Source organism: Biomphalaria glabrata, chromosome 16, assembly GCF_947242115.1.
Source record: "Biomphalaria glabrata chromosome 16, xgBioGlab47.1, whole genome shotgun sequence".
NCBI classification, from domain to species: Eukaryota; Metazoa; Mollusca; class Gastropoda; family Planorbidae; genus Biomphalaria; species Biomphalaria glabrata.
The window spans coordinates 31,409,356-31,429,932 of record NC_074726.1 but is presented as its reverse complement, the minus strand read 5'-3'; the positions used below and the strand labels follow the sequence as shown (position 1 = coordinate 31,429,932).

The window sequence follows — 20,577 nt, the reverse complement described above, 5'->3', positions numbered from 1 at the left end:
TGAAAGTTGTTGGTATTGTATTGCTGTCTTCTTTGATAGTTCTGGAAGTTGTAATTATCGTTGTTGGTGTTGTATTGCCTTCTTCTATCATTAGGGCTGTAACTTTGGGTTGCTCTGCTGTTTCTTCTGTTGTCATATTTATTGTCTCGATATGTGCCACTTTGATACTGGAAAGTGCTTCTGTTGATTGATCTACATTGGCTCTTTATGTGACCCTTTATGCCGCAGTTAAAGCAGGTTTTATTGTTGCTGCTGTATTTGAATTTACTTGAATCAGTGTTAATGGTGGCAGCTATTTGATGGTCTCTTCTGTCGATGGTGTGATTGGGATGGCTGTCTTTGAATAAATTCAGGTTAGTTATGAGTTCTGTTTCGTTTTTAATTTTCTTCTCTTTCAGGAAAGTGAAAATGTTGTCTGTAACATTCAATAGTACACTGTCAATTAAGAACATATCAATGATTTGGTCTGGTCTCGTCATATCACAGTTGGAGAGTTCAAGCCACTTTAAGATATTTTGCTTAATTTCAAAAATAATTCTGTTGTAATCACCGTTCTTTTGCAATCTGATGTCTCGAAAGAGTTTTCTGTAGTGGTCCTCGGATTTGCCAAAGTGTTCGAGGAGTCTGTTTTTCACAGCCTTGTAGTCAGTCTTTTGTTCAGGTGTCAGGGTGGCTATTATGTTCAGCGGTTCACCTGCAAGATTGGCGAGTAGGTGCTTGGCCATATCTCTAGGAGACATGTCATACGTTGAGGCTATGTGCTCAAATTGCACAATGTAGTTTTCAAGAGTTTCGTTTTTCTCATTGAACTTATGGAACTTCGAGACGTATGGTTTGGCTTGCTGTGTCAGTGGTTGTAATATGTTCGGATTCACTTTTGCAGCTTCCAGTTTAGCTAACTCAACTTTTCCCTCTATTTCTTTCATTTCTTTCTGATGCGCTCTTTCTGCCGCTCGTTCATCTCGTTCCGCTACTTCACGTTCTTTCTTCTTTAATTCATCCAATTCTCTTTCGATAAATTCTCTTTTCTTTTCACCCTTCAATTCCATTTCTCTGGCCAACTCCAAGATTTTATCATAGGTAGACATTGTTGATAGGTATGGGTTTAGGCTCCAAGTGTGTATAATGTCAATAAATATTAAATAATCTTCAACGTGTATAAAGTCAACAAATATATAGGATTCCAATCTGTATGTAGTATTAACTGTGTAGTGAGTGCTTAGTTATCAAAATACAAATAATAATGTCTCACTTTGCATGTATCTTTGATATTTAAATAATAGATGGCCAATAAATGTGTTGAGTTTGTAATCAATGTGTGCCAAATACAATGTACAAATGAGTAAATAGTAATAAGTGTTGCGTCAAAATGTACCAACAAAATAATCAGAGTACGAGAAATGTGTCAATACAAAATAAGTACAAGAGCTCAAAAAATAAGGCTCTAATTCAAGTGATAGTATATATGTACACAATATTATTACTTCAAATATATCTTTGTAACATGTTATATGTGCAGTGAAAAAATGAAAAAAAAATTAATTAATGAGAGAATAAAGAGATAAATTAAAGTATAGGTGACGAACACAAAAACAATATAGATAACAATACAGTCTGCTTTAAAAGAAATCAATAAATAGAAGACTTTGACAAGAGAATCACAGATATGTAAATACAAGACTTACACAAACAAACAATACGAATACAAAGAGAAATCACACTACGATTGTACAAACAAAACTATATACCACTAAACAAAAAATTTCAAAATGATCTAGAAGTCCCTACCGAACAAGGCTGGTCTACTCGGACCTTATTAGGACTAGGAGAACAACAAGAAAATCCCTAAAGATCCCTATCAGATGAAGTGAAATGGAACGGAACAAATAAATTGTGCCGATTCAGTCTCAAAACATAAGACAGACCCACGCCGACCGCCATTTAAGGTAACAAATATAAAAAATGAAAATCAATTTAATATGGTTCCAAGAGTTATCAATCACTAACTCTATATATAATCAACTTCAATTACTGCTATACCACAGCAAAATCAATGTACTTTATTAATCATATGAATATATTCAATCCTTAATTATAACTTACAGACTTTCTTTTGTAGACTGATGTAGATTAATCCTCTCTTGTAGCTTGTCAAATACAAATACAGCTTGAGTAGTTCAATAATAATCCATGGGTAAGGTAACTAAGTAATCCGATTGAGAATACACATCAATGTGAGCATCAAAGTAGTAGTAAAATAATCCAGTCATATGCCATAAGATGGCTCAAATGCTCAAATAATGTCAAAAAATATTTCCTCTTGACCTTTACAATTAACACAAGTCCAACAGGTAATCCAAATAATCCAATAAGATAATCTAAAATGTAAGTGTAGTAATGCAGGCATGTGTTATTTCTTCGGCGTACAACGATGACTAGGAGAGCGCCAATAGGTACAAGTTAGTCCAACTTCAACGTCAAAGATCAATAATCCAAAAGTACATTCGTATAAATAATCCAACAGTACTTAAGTGGAGAACTTCAGCTTAGATAATCCAAATATGTAAAGTCTCTGAAAAATTAGAATGACCATAAGTGAACAGAGGTCTAAATGGAGGACCTTCTGTATAGCAATGTAAGGTGAAACCTCGACAATGCAAGAGCGTGTCAAAAGTTGGTGACGAGCGCTCACGTGGAAACGATGTATCATCTGTCTTCAGGCGACGCCTTGAATTTTACACCCACACAAATGTATCAGCTGTCTTCGAGCGAAGCCTTGAGTTTTTCACCCACACAAATGTATCAGCTGTCTTCGAGCGACGCCTTCAGTTTTTCACCCACACAAATGTATCAGCCGTCTTCGGTTTCTGCCGATGGTGATGTCTCAAGATGTCGACAATAGTGGAGAAATAGGCATTGACTAGGTTTAAAATATACATATAAGATCCTTTTTTGTCCAGTAGATATAATGGTCAGTTTGTAGACTTCATCAAGCCCTAACTTGAGAACTGCTTGATCAGACACAAACTGTGAAAGATGGAATGTGATAATATGAATATATATATATATGAATACAATATTAAAGTGCTGACTTATTTATTACTAAAGCATCTCCAGATTTTCTTTTGCTAAGTCTTTCTTTTAACCAACTGGTGTGGCACAGCAGTAGGCTCTTTTTTTTTTTCATTGCAAGTCTATGGTTATTTTTTAAAAATCTTTTTGTCTACCAACACTCTTTAAACTATTTCCCAGGTGGATTCCCTTCTTTAAATTTCTGTCTGTTAACATTTCAGCAAAGGTACAAGATATGAATACATTGCTTAAGTCCTGAGAATGTTCTGCATTAGACACTTTAGGCCTACTCTGCTACTCTATCACCTAAATAAATTAAGTTATGCTTCTTTTCCTTGGTCTTTGTTTCACTGCCAAGTTTGATACTTAATACAAAAAGAGTCAAAGGAATTCATCAGATTAATTTAATATTTAAAAATAGAATTGACTCACCATTAGCTGTCCCAAATGAATGAACCATAATGTCAGGTTGACCATTAACCCTATCTTACTGTACCAGACATTCATGCTTGTTAGTTTAGCCTAAAGATAACAATGGTAGTGATATTTATTCTACTAAATTTATATAACTGGTAATAAAATATTGTTAAAACAAAAGAAAGTCCATAGAAAAGAGATACAAATAAAACATAAAACAGTCTAATTTAAAACTAAATAAAATGATTAATTAACACATTCTTTTTAAGACTGGATGGCTGCCTGGTTGTGCAGTATGCACACTGGATTATCTTTCACAATGGTGCCAGGTTCACACTCTGCCAGCTGACATCAAACTTTTGAATTCATTTGTCAGTAATTATATTTTCTTTTTTTTTTTAAATACAAGCCTCATGCAATAGCAGTCTTTAACTTTTTCTTTATTGTTATAAATTATTTTAAGCAGAAGAATCTAATGAAATATACTTACAAAACTTCCTTTAAGATTTCAAGTTAAAAGTTAACATCATCCCAGGGTATACCAGGACCTATACAGATAGAGTGGTCATGAGTCTGAAATACAAATAAAGTGATTGTGTCTGAAAAACTTTTTTCTTTTATTAATCAGAGTTAATATGTCATCTAGGTATGTCAAATAGATAGGTTTTCCAACCTGTAGGTATGTCTGACAGGCATGTCATAAAGAGTCTTACAGTCTAGTAATGTAACATGCTGACAAATTTTTTCTTTAGAATCTTAAGGGGAGGGGAGGGAGGTAAGAAGAGAGCTTTTAAGAAATTATTACTCACTATGGTTTCAATTACAACGGTCAGGTCAGTTCATCAGAGCTGATCAATCCAACATAAGATCCACTATTTGGTAGTTGACCTACGCCACTGTCATGCTTTAAATATTTCAAGCCAATAGAAGTAAATTGAGTTGTATGTGCTGAGAAAGGAAGACAAAAAAATGTTTGTAAAATGTTTCACATATTTTAGTTGTTCCTTCAGAGTTGAAGATAATTTACTTCCTAGTCCTAACTTCCAGCAGGATGACAGCAGGCAGGGTATTAACCCAGGACCATCGAGAAGTCCAAACAATATACCACACGACCAGGCAGCCAGCCTGTATGTATTATAAGTGTGATTCAATATGTTATAAATCTATATTTTATATATGTTATAAGTGTGATTCAATTTGTTTAAAACTACAAAATTTTTTTTTTTTTAGGTTTACTGTTTTTGACAGTCAAAATAGTGGTTTACATTTTTTCCCCACCATTTAAGAATTCCGATTACAATATAAAATTTAAAAAAATAGAAAAAAAAAACACATACACACATACAAAAGATTTGTAAAAAGCCTTGGCAGTCACATCAAACATTTTTTCAAAACCAACAACATGCACATCCTTGATACAAAACACACACACTGGTGATTTTAGCCATAAGAGGTGTACCTGTTACCAGATGTACCAGTAAGGTTGATTGGCTGTATTGTTAAAGATTAAAAGCAAACCATTATCCATACAGATCTAGTTTCACTAGAGAAAAGATTTTTTTTTCTTGGTATCCAAATTCTTATATATAAGATTTCTATAATGTGTCTTCTTTCTACTATAACATGCTCAGTACACTTTTATTGTATAAATACGGTAAGGGTTATATAATTTGGCTCTAAATGAAAGATTTACCTGCTTTCCATATGAAGGGAGGGGGGGGGGGGGCAAACATTATAGTTGCCTGACCAAGGTTCTAATGCAGTCATAAGACCATATCTAGTATGACAGTCGACAGTAGAAACTTGCAATTAGATTCCAAGCAATAGTTCTACACGTATATAGTGAATTTAAGATGTAGCACATAAATTATAATTTCCAAAATCTAAACATAATTTTTTTATTGCACAAAGTTATCCAGCTAGAGCTAAACTTTAAAGTAAGAGGCAATTCACAGTTGGAAACATATGAAAATATAAAGTAAAAATATTAATGTCCATCATGCATCAGGTTTAATTACAAAATGAGGATACTGAACACTTCAAGAACTTTAAATATTTCCTTTTCCACAACCAAGGTAACCAATCGAGCCTAGTAGGAAGCGTGGTCAAGAGGCCAACTACGCTTGAACTTGGCTTAGCTTGGCTGCCTATGAAGGGGGCAAGAGGTTCGACACACAACTCGAGTTGAGTTGTGTTTACTGAGTGCTTTAAGGCAGTTAGAAAACCTACTCCTACTGGTCCACAAATGAGATTGGACCATAGTGCTCTGAGCATGCTATAAGCATGAAAGTAGCGCTAATGAAAGCCGTAATTTATTTATATAGTAAATATTTAGGGTTAGAAACATGCTTACAATTCAAGTAGATTTCCTTATTGAATGACACTACAAAATGTAATCATGTATAATCTGGATATTCTTCTTTGTTTTTATTATTCATTAACTTCAACAGACCTACTTTTTTTCAGTGTCAGAGCAGAAGCACCAACAGATGTTTAATTTTTTTTTAATCTTTTTTTAAAAAAAAGACTCACAACATAGCAAGTAAACTGCTTTACTATCGAAGTTAGTGGAATTAAATCGATATCTATTTAGGTGAATAGATAGTTCCAGACAGGATGCATGCCATAGTTTTACTTCTTCTAGACTTAATCATTATTTCAATTTATCAGACAATAGTTACCCAGATAACGGTCCTGACTGCCAGGTCGTGCAGTTTGCGCGCTGGACTGTCAATCGGATTTATCGATGGTCTCTGGTTCAAACCCTGCCTGCTCCCATCCCCCGTCACCCTGCGGGAGGTTTGGACTAGGAAGTAAACTATCTTCAACTCTGAAGGGACATCCGAAACATGTAAAACAATTTACAAACATTCCAAAGATAAATACATGTTAAATTAGTTATAGCTTATGAAGACATATAGCTATTGACATAGTTTTGATTTAAATTTGAGGATAAAATGTAAAAAAAAAAACCTTCATTAAAATTATAAGAAATATATAGTATATTCTATAGCCCCATTTTCTAAAAGATCAATAGCAAATATTTTTTTTTATGCTTTGTTTAAGCCTGCTTAGCATACTTTATAAAAGTGCATAATTTGACTATAGTAAGTATTGCTTATAATATTAGCTTTTTCTTGCAAAGTAAAGTAGAAATATTATTTTAAAATCAATTGTTGATTTAACATAATCATCAATTTAGTGGCTCAGAAAAGAAGAAATGTCTGAAAAAATGATTATTATTTTTAGAAAGTTGCGGATTAAAATGTAATAAGAATGCCTTTTAAAACTTGCAATCTATAGGGCAGATGATGTAAATGTCATCTGTTTCTCTGTGGCCTACAGTTATAAAGGTATCATGATATGGCCAGCACAATGATAAACCTTCTTTACTTTCCCCAACTAATGTCATTAAAATTGCACGGACTTGAGGCACTCTATGATCCTGAAATTCAAAAACAATCTTCACCAAGATTTGAACCTGAAAACTCTAGCTCAAAAGCAGCTGCACTTAACCACTTAGCAAGTTCTTCCCCCCCCCCCCCCCCATTAAAAAAATCAAATTTTCCATTATGAATCAGCACATCATCATTTGCAGAGAGAATTGCTGCCAATCTTGTGCCTATACAGGATATAGCTAGCTTAAGTACAATAGAGATAACTTTATTCAAGAATTTTTAACTTTGGCTGAATGTGCATTGTGACAAGCTAATTCAGGAACTGGCTTATACTGTAACATTTATTTAAATATTTTAGACTAAAATTACAACTATTATACACTAAAATAAAATGTTATTTCATTCACTATGCCATTATGTTATGGAGTGTTTACCCTGGCCCAGCATCCTCCTCCTTTTGCAGCATTACATGTACTGTAATCTTCAGGGGCCCAAAGACTTTTTCCAGTGATGTAAGCCTCCAGAGAATCATATGTCCTTGGATAATGGCAGCTCTGAACAGAATCACTTTTGCATAACACTTTCCAAAACTAAATATATTAATATATGCCTTTATTCTAAAAACAACCTCATAATAATATACTTATTCTTTTAAAAGTTTCATAGAATTTATTACATGCTAGATATCCTTATATGTTCACCTAGATGTCTACAAGCTAGCAGAGCTGTTTGTTAGAAAGTTGATTAGATCTTTCCAAACTCAGAAAACCACTTTCAAAACTTAATAAATAATGAACAATACACAAGTTACACCTAAAATAAAAATGCCAACAAAAGAGCTATTCAGGCTTCAGATGGGAACCCACAGGCACAAGGCACAGAGGAAGACCAAAAAGAACAGGACAACACAATCTTTATATCTTCTAGATTACAGGCATTACTTCAAAAGAGAATATAATTATGTCCTATGCATTTCATGATCAATCTAGTCATGCATGTTAATAAGTTACTTCAACTCTACTAAGTCATTGGTTTTCCTGGCCGATTGAGGCATCCCATTCCCCTCTCTAATGGCAGTAGGGAAAATTGAAAATAATTATGTGGTTTTGTCTTTTTATCTGTTTCTATCTCATCATCACTAGTTTTGGGGAGTAAAAAACTTAACCAACATACCCAATAGCATAAACAGATTTAGCTCATTTTTTTTTTAATCTTTTAAGATGTCATGAGCAATATCCCATCCTCCATCATGTGCTAGAATTAAAATATTTTTAAAAGCCATTTAAATCCCAAGTCTGGGTGAAAAAGGAGGAGGGTTTGGCGTGGGGCTAGTGACCCCCACCCTGTAAAACCACTATTGCTACAGAAACGGCAAACTCGACACACCAGGTGGGAGGAGGCTTCAGACATTGCCAGTGACAGATCTTTATGGAGACAGCTTGCCGCCCAATGCGCCGAACGGCGCGGGAGGACCTAAGTCTAAAGTAAGTTTAAATCTAATGCATTTCTCAAAGTCTGCAAATAGAGAGATAACAAAGATGTCTGGTAAATGTTGTATGCAGGCCTTCTAACAGAACTAATAATTTCAAAAACAAAAATGATTTGGAAAATATGACCCTAAATATACAATCTGTTGAATTTCAATAATCAATTTATTTATGAACCATCTGGTTTATTATATATTAAAAAAATATTTTGATAAGTTTAAAAGTTATAGAAGATTGTCCTTATGATCACTTGAGAAAAAATGTCAATATACATTAAAAGTCAGAATACTTTTTATATCATTTCTACAATGATCATCCATCCCAGTGGCGCTACAGCCCATGGAGGGCTCTGGCCTGCTTTAACACATCCTTCCATTCAGATCTCTCCTGGGCCTTTCGTCTCCACGCCCTAACCCCAAGCTGCTTCAGATCTGCTTCCACGTCATCTATCCATCGCATTCGGGGTCTGCCTTTGAGTCGCCTGCCTTTTGGTTTTTGCCTGTACACGATTTTCGCCCCTCTGTTGTCTGACATTCTTTCAAGGTGACCTGCCCAACGTAGTCTGTTCTTTTTTATTTCGTTCACTATTGGTGGGTCTTCATATAATTGATATAACTCATGGTTAGTGCGTGTCCTCCACCCTGTTTCATCCTGTATGGCACCATAGATTTTCCTAAGGATTTTTCTTTCCCAAGTGTTAAGTAAATTTTCAGATGTCTTTGTCAGTGTCCAGGTCTCACTTCCATACATTGCTGCTGGTCTTATTATAGTTTTGTATATTATTTTCTTGGTTTTACTTGAAATCATTTTGCTCTTAAGTAGATGGTGGGTGCTATAAAATGCCCTGTTGCCTGCTGCTATTCTTTCCTTTATTTCTGTTAGTAGGTCATTTTGAAATTAATAGTACTTCCTAGATATTTGAAAGTTTGGACGTTTTCAAATTCGTGGTCTTTGATTTGATATTTTGTCCCTCTGTTTGATTGTCTCTTGTCATTGTGATGTACTTGGTTTTACTGTCATTGACCTCAAGTCCTGCTGGTCGAGATGCTTCTTCTAGTTGTATGAAGGCTCTAGCGATGTCAGAGGTTTCTTTACCCAATAAGGCAATGTCATCGGCATAAGCAAGATATTGTAGAGGTTGGCTGTATATCGTCCCTGTTGGTTGTGGACCCATGTTTTCTCTCCTGAAGTAGTTAGTAATAGTTCCCCTTGTGTTTATGTGTATATTTCTTATAACTCTCTCCAGTGTTAAGTTGAAAAGCATGCAGGAAAGTGCGTCTCCTTGTCTTAATCCTCGTTTAATCCTAAATTCCCGTGAGTGTTTTCCTTGTATTATGACTTTGCTTTTTGAGTTGTTTAATGTCATATGTATAAGTCTTGTCAGCTTATTGGGTATTCCAAAATCCTGTAGTGTGTCATATAGGTATTTCCTTCTGATACTGTCATAAGCCATTTTATAGTCTATAAAGAGTTGGTGGATTGGTATGTTGTATTCATGGCATTTTTCTAGTATACATCTTAGTGTGAAGATGTGGTCGGTTGTGGATTTGTTGGGTCTGAAACCACATTGGTAGTCACCTAAGATTTCTACAATGATTCCCTATAGAATAAGTGATGCCTTTTGATGACAAGAAACTATTCTTTAACTCTTTGACAACTATCAGATACATCCAATATGATCTGGTAAAAACAAAAATCTTCACTTTTTCCGAAAAAATATACAAGTATTATTATACAGTATGTCTTATAAAGATAGTATAGTATAAAATGTAGACAATTACCTTTATAATAAGTCCCAAGATAAGTTAGGAATGCAGTATTTCCCGTGGCTGTGCAGCCCCAGCTGAGACCTACATATTTATATAATCAACACTATAGCCTCTCTCATTCCATATCTGATGAAGATAAATTAAAATTAGTTGTTAGATTTATACAAAGTCCCTGTGGGGCTGAGGGGCATACACCAGTTGGCTACCTTTCAAGGGGGCTGGATTTAGAATTCCAGTAAGCACCACACATTTTCATAAATTTTCAATTTAGATTTGGCTTGAGCTATGTTGCAGAAAGGGTTTAGTAAGGGTTGGAAACAGCATGGAAATCTTCTCAGAAATACTGCTTCTCCCCACATGTTCCCCAAAGAGCTTAAACTGAGCACTGAGCAAGCTTTATGTTATGATAAACCAAAGAAAAATAATAAATAAATAAACATCTAAATTTCATTCAACAGAAAAGTAAAATCTAGACAGTCAACTGTTAATTAAGGCTAGTAGAAACTAGAACAAATATATTCGTTTTGTAGAGTTCATTTTCAAGAATGTTTTTTTTTTATGTTGCTATCTTGACTAAGGCTAACTCATTTGACACAGAGGGCATTTCAAACCCAAGCAAAGGGGCATAGCACTTGTAATACATATTAACATAAACTTTTTCATATAGAGTTAAATATAAATATCTTTATATTATGAACTAAACTGTGTATGTAATAGAGACCAACAAAAAAACAAAAACAGTCTAGAGAAAACCAATACATAAGACCATAGAAAGTGTAGGGGCAGCTACGGAAACTTACCCCAAAGTAGTCTATTGTTAAAATTATGCCTTCTTTTAGCTCCAGTAATCCATCCCTTCTTTGTCTACTCAATCAATCATATACACTCTGGACTATCGTTTAGTGGTCTCCAAGATCCTAGGTTAGACCCCTGCCTGCTGCCACCCCACATCTTCTTGTGGGAAGTTCAAGCTAGAATGTAGTTGTTTTCAACTCTGAAGGAACATCTGAAACATGTAAAACATTTTTACAATAATCAGAATGGGTCACCACAATTTAGATCCTGCACACATAATAATTCCAGACTCATCATAGTTAATCAGTAAGTCAAAGTTAATAAGTAAATACTGTTTGCATCAATTTAATTTAACTGAAAAAAACAACATTATTACATTATAATAAATATGTCATAGAAAAAAGCAGTTTTAAAATCATAATCAAGAAATTACTATTTTTCTCAAATTTACCTTAATTATAAATAGTCTAAGATTTCATTCCCCTGAATCTCTGGATAGTTGACAAAGTAGTTTTGAAGTTGCCTAGGAAAAAAAATTTTTTTAGGAATTAGTTTCAAAAAGATCAAACTCATGCCTGTAATAAACCTTCCTCAGTTACCAGTACTATAAAAAAAAAAATCCTGTGTTTGGTACCATGGGGTCAGTTTAAGCTTTATTAGTCTCATTGTAATTTTTTTGAATTCTCTTAATTAAATAACATTAAATCTCTAAAATCAGTGGCCTGACTTTTAAACTTATCTGTTTGTTTCTAGTGTAACAGTGTAAGCTTACTTTATCAACTCTATGCAGTCTCATTTATTCTATTTTACATGTTGTTGTGTTTTTTTTTAAAGCATCAAATTTACATAAAGAAAAAAATAATATCTTTTTGATGTATTTTTTTTTTTGCCTTTTTATTATGTTTTTCTTTTAATAGGCCTACATAGATCTCTATATATTTTGAACTTCCAAATTACAGCAGTTTTTTGTTTAGAAGCCATAATGATATTATGCACTATGCACATTACCAAATTAGTTAATTTAATTAGGTTTGGACAAAGATGTAAATTAGATTTATATAGATCTTTACCTATACCTTTACCTATCCCTTAGTCTGTTGGACCGTTGGGGCACCAGGCAACATTTGTCGACCGTCTTTCTCCATTCCTCCCTTTTTTTGCCTTGTTTAGAACCTCTCTCAATGGCAGGTCTGTCCATTCTTTAATGTTGTCCTCCCATCGCTTTTTCTGTCTGCCTCTTCTTTTCCTGGCACTGTTCCCTGAAGGAATAGTTAGCAGGTCGTCATGGGCTCCGATCGCTACAGTAACCCTGTCTCTGATTTCTTGGTTTGTGATGCGGTCTTTGAATGTGATGCCTAGGATCCTTCTGTAGCATCTCAATTCCATTGCTAGGATCCTCCTCTCAAGCTCTGCATTCAACGTCCACGACTCGCAAGCATATAAAAATGTGGCCATGACCAGAGAGCGCATCAGTCTGATTTTGGTGCCGAGGGTTAAGCCCTTATCTTTCCATATTATTTTAAGTTTTGAAAGGGCTGCTGTGGACTGTGCTATTCGGGCCAATAATTCGGGTTTTGTTCCCTCATCTGAGACAATAGCTCCGAGGTATTTGAAGCTGTTAACACTAGTTAGCTTTTCACCTCCAATACTGATGCCTCTTTTAAAGCCCTGATGGCTATTGGTCATAATTTGAGTTTTTTCGGCATTTATTTGCATGCCATATGCTGCGGCAGTCTTGTCAATGCGTATCACCAGGTCAGCTAGTTCTTCTTCTGTCCCTGCTAGGCCGTCAATGTCATCTGCGAAGCGCAAGTTAGTAATTCTTCTTCCTCCAATGCTAACAGTACCTTCATAGCCCTCGAGGGCATCTTCCATTATCCTTTCAAGGAAGATATTGAAGAGTGTTGGTGACAGTAGGCAGCCTTGTCTTACTCCAACTGTGGTTTTGAACCAGTCCCCAATATTATTGTTGAAGTACACCGCACTCTTGGCATCCTTGTAGAGGTTCTGGATAACTTTGATTATGTTTTTATTAATGTTGTACTTTTCCATTGTCGCCCAGAGTGCTCTGTGCCATACTCGATCGAAAGCTTTCTTGAAATCAATAAAGACACGGAAAAGATTCTCTTGGTGTTGGAGATATTTCTCACAGTGTAATCTGAGGTTTAGGATTTGCTCTGTTGCGCATATATAGATCTAGAGTCTAGTAATCTTTAATTCATAACATGTTATGATGACTGGTAATCTGATTATAATTATGACATGTCACATGGTGTAAAATAAAAATGATAAGATTCAACTTGGCAGAATTTAAGTCATTGCATGACTAGAATACTAGATGATAAAAAAAGTAGATGCATGACGCGTAGCCATAGGACATAATCATCTTCTTTTTTTCGAAGTAACGTCTGTATTTTATAAGATAAGATTCAACAATCTAATTCTAATATTAGGTACTTTGACATCCCTACTCCACTGACCTATAAACTGCTAGACTAGCTGCTATATAGTTTTGAAACACCATGGCTAGACTTCCAAAACCATGGTGTTAGTTGATTGATTGTTGTTTTTACATTTGCTTCATGTTTTAAGAACCCTCATGCTAATCTTAAAGGAGGATTCCTAAGCTTTTCAATGATACCACATTGTCAACAAATGAAAGTCGTATTTATTTAGAAAATTTACAGTAAAGTCATAGGTAAGAATGATTTTGCATTTAATATAATTTTTAAGCAAGCTTGGAATTTTTTTATTGAATTTAGACGTAGATTTATGCTTAGAGTTTGTTATTTCATTATTTTTTAATGAAATTTTGTCCTCCAAAATTAAAAAAACTTCCCCAACATGCTATAAATGATGCCAAATTAGGCTATTTTTCGAAATGGGTATGTGGAAAAATTATAACTACCATAACAATCTATGACTATAGTATCACAATCAATATTTTTATTATAGAGTAGTGTTAGAAATATTTTTTTTCTATATTTAGGTACACAAAATATAAAAGGAAATCAGCTAATTAAGGCAAGTTTGGGTCCATCCTGACGATGTTAAATGAAGTCACTCCATGATGCAGCGACATGTGGCGCCAGACATTAGTAATTCTTGTGGATAATATGAAGTATAAATGATTTATGCATTGTTTAACAGCTTATCTTTGATCAACCTAGTGGAGAGAATTCTATCAAGGTGTTATTTTACATTATATTTATAAATATTATAAAGCTGAGGAATTTTCTACCAAACGGCATTCTAGAAAAAGGATCGAAGTCAATTTTCAAACTATTGGATTAGCTGTGAATGAATGTTAGCTACATGTGAGATGAAACATTCAAATTCAAAATCATATAATGGGGTAGCTGTGTTCCAAATTTCAAGCTTTTATCTATTATGGTTATAAAGTTATGATGAGATAAAGACGAAAATTCATTTTTTTGATCACAGCTTTTTGGACATTTTCTATAGTCCATTTTTCTACACATAAAACGGCATAACTTTGCTCCTATATAACATAGAAAGATAAATGTGGTATCATTGTAACCCTCTCAGGAAGCTCTACATAACTAAATAGCTTCTGTTCATATATAGAGTAGTTTGTGCTATTCGGACACCTATAGGCCAAAATTTGAAAGTTTGACTTTGACAGCGCATTATTTTACAATGGTTTGACATAGAAAAGAAAATGATGCATCAAAATCTTCTTTAGTTAAAGGAGAATAAGGATGACTACTTATATTTGTTCCCCAAACCTATATTTGTTATTATATTTAAGGTCGAAGAGGCTGTGTGTTTTCATTTAAATCGGACACATTTGACCCACATTATTTGATTTCGGACACCATAATTTATTTCGGACAGTCTCTATATTGAGGCATCAATAAACTCAGATTTTAATTCTATATTAACATTAACTAAATTTTAAGATCCCCAGGCATAGCCCCTCACATGAAATCATTACGATGTTTTCAAACTATGCATAAATACGAACACAAAAAATTAAAATATGAACACACTTATTCTACCAAAATTAGGTCACTGGAATAGTGATTTCTGCACCGACTTTTAGACTTATTTTATGTTTGTTTATTTTATGTGTGTTGAATGTTTGGGGTTTGCATGATTAGATGTGTGTTGAATGTTTGTGTTTTTTTTTGTTTATTAATTTAATAAATTTCTAATACAGATGATCTTTTGTAGTATAGTAGGCCCCTGCAGGTTACTATAGCCATTCTTGCCTAACTGAATCCTCTATATTCTCTCTATAAAGCATTTAACTTCATTCAATGTACCAAGCTCACTTCAAACATTTGCCCATTTATTCTCTATTGAAAAAAACAACAACAAACGAACAAATATAATATAATAAGATCATTTTTATTGATGTCCAAAACTGGCTGTCCGAAATAAATTTTGGTATGAAAATCGTACTTTAATTCGGACACTGTATTAATTTTTTTTTTGGTATGGAATTAGAAAACTTGGCTTATGAATCAAATAAAGTAGCTCCAAAAACAGAATAAATATTGCCAGGCTCATTAGTATAGACTTAGCCAATCAAAAAATATAGTCTTAACTCTAGGAAGAGGTAAAGTCATCCGGGTAACATAGGGAAAAACAACAACCTGACTAACAAATTTGAAATTCGTTTTTCTTACATAAAAAGACAGCTAAATGGAAGGAAATTGGGCCAGAATCATTGGAAAATGGACAAGCACATTATACAGCGCGCTAGTTTTATAATACATATTAAAATAATTATTTAATGACCACAAAAAACAGCGAATGTCCGAATTCATGTAATGTCCGAAATGGTATTAGTATACGACACTAGAAACGCTAAATTAGGTTTCTGTTATATTTTCAGAATATGCAGAAAAAAATGCAGATTACAAATATGTAATTTGATTTCCTCGGAGATAAATAGTTTTTAAAATATATATTTTTAAGTTTTAATTCTTATTACCATATATTGTCATTGGAAATACGCCATTTTGATCTTAAGGCTTAGTACTAGACTATCTCCCTTGAATTACTTGCCAACTTTTTTCTGTTGCTGTTTTGTCTTTCTTTCTAGCAGCTATTAAGTCTAGATCTAATATTAAAATTCATTTAAAATGCAAACAATCTTTTGTACTTTGAAAAATAACTAAAAATCGAAATTAAAATCATGTAGTTAAAGTAATAACAACAGACAAATAGAAAAATATAAAAATAACTCTAAGCTTAACAAAATATCTTTTATTGGCAAAATAAAAGTAATTAAATAAATAGATACTGGTACCCTGACTTTAAATACATGAAAATAATGGACATAAAAATTATTTAATGATGAAATTAATGACATGCAAAAGAAAAATGTAGTATCTTTTTAAAAAATTGGTATATTTGTATTTTTTATGTAATAAAATACAAAGGCAAGAAAAAAGAATTTAATTAATAAATTTTAAGTTAAAAACATATACCCCATTAAATATACAAACCTCTATACTTAATTAAATATCTTTATTGGCAATTTAAAAATTGACAGTAAATAAATAGGCATTTAAATACATAAAAATAATAGACATTAAATGTTATTTAAGATATTAAAAAGCATGCAAGAAAAAATCAAATAGTCAAATAGATCTAATCTGTACATATTGTAAGATGAAATATTAATCAAAACTTAAAAATTTAGGCTAAAGTATCATACTCCAAGCTGTGGATTTGGCAAAAAACAGTTACATGTGGCCTCTTGTGGTACAACCACATCAAAGTGATTACCATTTGTATGCAATAGTGTTATGTTGCAGCATATATGGTTGTCTGTGTGAGATAGTATGTATGTGTTTGCATCATGAAATAAAGGTTCTAATAACAACCATGAGTATTTCGTTTTTTTGTGGTTTGGTGAGAATGTGTAGATGTCTCTTTGCAGTAGTGTAGCAGCTGCAAGTATTTCTGCAGTTGTGGCCCATGTTGTATCTTTTTTCATCAGCTCCATATGCTGCTGTTAAAAAAAAATATGGTAGCTATAAGTACAAGTTCTTTATCCTTCTCTTATTATGTAACTTATAATCATATTGTAAACTAAAATGTTAGTAATAAATATTATATACTAATTAATTTTGTTGTTTTTTTGAAAGCAAAAATCAATAGCTGCTTACCTTGAAGTCACCATCCACAAACATCTCAAAATTTTTTTCATGAGTGATCATAAAGGAAGTGACTTGTTTTCTCATATTCCTATGTTGGTCCTGAGATAAAAAGATAATTTGACTAATTGCCCTAAAAAAACAGTTGCCATCAGCAGCTATTTTAATGATCATCCTTTTTTGTTTAATCATTTCCTTTTCCAGTTGTGGAAATGTTATGGGCAATAATGTTGTGGGGATAGATGTAATCTCTAATGATGGTGTCATATCAGGGTGTTTTGTGATGGTGGTGATTTGTGACATTGACATACTTTCTTTTGCTGTCAAAATGGGTTCAACTAGTGAGTGGGTTGTGATGGTAGTTTGAGGCATTGTTTCTCTTATACCAACAGGCTCTGTTTCAGGTGGTGTAGTTTCTTGTGCTGTTTTTGGATCATAGTCAGTTGATATTGGCCTGTATAAAGTACCAATGTTTTTGAAGATTTCATGAAACCTTTTTTGATAGATAGAGTTCTTAAACCGAAATAAAAACTCCATCAAGTGTCCAGACATGTGATGCCTTTTGTTGCCAGCTTTCGGTATATTCCACCTAACTTCTCTCCAGAGCCTCTCAATATGTTGAGTATGAGCTTTTGTCTCTGGATTCACAAAATTGTAAGAGTGGTTTACAGTTAGGTGGCGATACCCTTCGCTGCTCAGGCAGTCGTAAGAACGCCAGCAGTCACTCATGATGGTCGTTCCGGGTAAAATTCTCTCTTTTATGATTTGTAAAAGAGTTTCCTTTGTTCTGTCTTTCACAGGTATAACGAAACACTTTTTTGAATCTCGCTCGATGCCTCCAAAGACCCACGTACCTCTTAAAAAGCGACCTTTATTATTCTTGCTTCTTCCGAACTTTGCTTCGTCAATTTCAACAATTTTCCCCTCACCTCCTAGCATTTCAAAGTTAGTGTGAACATAGTGTTCGCACACTTCCCTTAAAAAAGAAGACCAGTCTATGATGGTTTTCCTTGGCAGTCTCAGTTCAAGTTGAAGAAAGTCTACACGAGGAAATGGCATGGTTACCCAAAATGCAACAAATTTACAAACTATGTTTTTTGGTATCTTGACTTTTTCAAACCAAGATCCAGTGTTTTGTGATACTTTAAAGTTACATGGAACACAAACACGTTTCCTATTAGGATTAATTTTTTTAATTCTTTTAGTACACCTAAAGGTGTTTGTTTTGCTGTCTAGGGTCATTTCAGCATTGCACCTCCTACAAAGCATTTTTTCACTTAAAACACCATGGCTATATAAAATTTTTTTTAATGAATTTTCATCGTCACACATATTTAAGAAATCTTGAAGCGGATAAACACAATCTTGACATGATGTAGCCATAATGTAATTTAATCTTCGTTGTTTTTATAATAATAAATAAAATATGTCTATCTTTAAATGACTGCTTAATGCACAGAGTTAAATAGATATACCGGTAAGCCTGACACACACAAACCGCAACTACACACAAACCGTAATTGAACAAAAAGAAATAGTAGAACTATTGAATGAAAAACAATGCACAATATAAGAATAAGCAATATCTACAACAAGGTAGAGAAAGTAATGATAGGACTGAAGAGTGGAAGGGAACTCCTTTTATAACAGATTCGGGAAATGTTACAATGGCATCACAGTTAGTAACCTTGTGATGGCTCCAAATAGGGATGGGGCGATGAAAATCAAAGACTTTATCAAATCTCTTTAATGAGATGAAAGAGCTTCAAGATCAAATAATAGGTCACTACTTCTGTGGACCAAATAGGGGAGGGGGACTAGACTCTATGACAATCAGAGTGTATTTGTCATACGTAACTACTTCTTGATGTAACTACTTATAGACTGCCCGCCGACACGATATGATCCAACCACGGGAGTTTTTGTCGTACATAACTATCTGTAGAAGCTGGCCGACATTATAGGATACAACCAAGAGAGTTTTGATCGTGACATCGTTTATGTTGCGTCACGTTTCAGTCTTAGTCTCATCCGACGTAGACCTTAGTTTAACTTCATGTCGGTGAAACGAACCGACAAAGAAAACAAAGAAGGATAAATTTTGACCAAATAAAACACCGTACCTTGCCCTTCTCCCTTTATGAGCATACCAGCGATCCTAGCAGTAGATGACCTAATATGACCACGGCGCCGGCGAAGCTCCGAACAGGGGAAGGTGATTACATCATACCAGCGATCCTAGCAGTAGATGACCTAATATGACCACGGCGCCGGCGAAGCTCCGAACAGGGGAAGGTGATTACATCACACCTAGTTCTGCCGTAAAGACAAAGATCGCGTGTGACGGCCGGCGCAGCGAGGGTTTAAAGGTACGTAAGAATAAACGGAGAAAATCGCCACCTGTACGGTAGGGCGGGAGAGAAAAACTTGCTTTGGACTCCGTAACGGAATGTAATACATGGGCGCTAGTGGATCCACGTGAAGAGAAGGGTTGGTAGGTGGAGTCGCTACCTCCCCCCCCCCCCAACTACACATCTTAAACAAATTTAGTGTAATAGGTGAGGAGTTGTTTTTTTTCTTAATGAACTCCGAAAGTAAAGATGCATAAATTATCTAAATAGTAGTGAATATGCTTCTTATCTGTTTCTTTATACATTGGCTTTTGATCCCCACCCTACCCAAAGTAAATTTCAGATTGTGGAACATAATAGTTTAACAGGTGCTATGTTACGTTTAACAAAGACTTTCTTGATCTAGTTACACTCGACCTATCCTCCCTCCAAGAGAGGTGGAGCCAGAGGTAGTTGTAAAAATTATAATCACAGACATTAGTCCTATCTGATCATAAAACACACGCCAAACAATCTCTGGTAGACAGTAGACTCCACTCAGAAGACCTCACGGCGAAAGAGATTTTACGAAAATAGAGAGCGCTTTAAATTCGTTAGAAATGTATAGATCTAACTGTAGTCTTAATCATCAATAGATAAAAATAAAAGTATTTTTTCTTATAGTAATAAGTTTCCCGTACTAGATCTATATCATTTATTGTCATTGCTCTAAATAGATCACTAAGTCATAATGTATAGTTTTGTTCAAAAAATAATAATAATTAAACATAACATGTAGATATAGATGCGTGTTTCATTTCATTTTATTCATGCATATTTGTTTTTATTTTATCATTATTTCGCTTTGCTTGGTGAGTTAATATATTAATTATAGATCTAATTGTTAACATATATTTTTAAATTAATAATTTCATAAGTAGAAAAAAAAAGAAGAAACAACAAGTTCATCAATTTATTAATAACATTTTATTTAGACCTTCATTTCAGTAAATACACTTAAAAAATCATAAGTTGACAGCATAAGAACAAAAACTCTCTTTAAAAAAAGCTATTGAAAGTTCAATATAGGTAAGGGAGATAAATATGCTTAACAAACAACATGGTGGTCGGCAAAGGTATCTGCGTATCTAAACTATTACCCTAAAATCTATAGT

The 20,577-nt window shown here is 34.0% G+C and overlaps 1 protein-coding gene and 1 pseudogene across 1 annotated transcript; both read right to left on the bottom strand.

The window, feature by feature from the left end:
* Positions 1-15,973, bottom strand: part of LOC129923353 (golgin subfamily A member 6-like protein 22) — a 103,993-nt pseudogene extending 88,020 nt beyond the window's left edge.
* A 651-nt stretch (positions 15,974-16,624) lies between these two features.
* On the bottom strand, positions 16,625-18,131 carry LOC106068809 (uncharacterized). The gene is made up of 2 exons (XM_013228288.2): positions 17,085-18,131; positions 16,625-16,927 (listed from the first exon to the last, which is right to left on the bottom strand). Exons 1-2 carry the CDS (start codon positions 18,129-18,131, stop codon positions 16,625-16,627), a joined length of 1,350 nt encoding a protein of 449 aa, XP_013083742.2.
* Positions 18,132-20,577: the final 2,446 nt, after the last annotated feature.

Bases quoted from the DNA above. Each gene is read 5' to 3' on its own strand.
- LOC106068809 (XM_013228288.2), bottom strand. From the start codon at position 18,131: ATGCCATTTCCTCGTGTAGACTTTCTTCAACTTGAACTGAGACTGCCA. The intron at 16,928-17,084 runs GTAAGCAGCTAT...TTTTTTTAACAG, and splicing joins TTGTGGATGGTGACTTCAAG to CAGCATATGGAGCTGATGAA.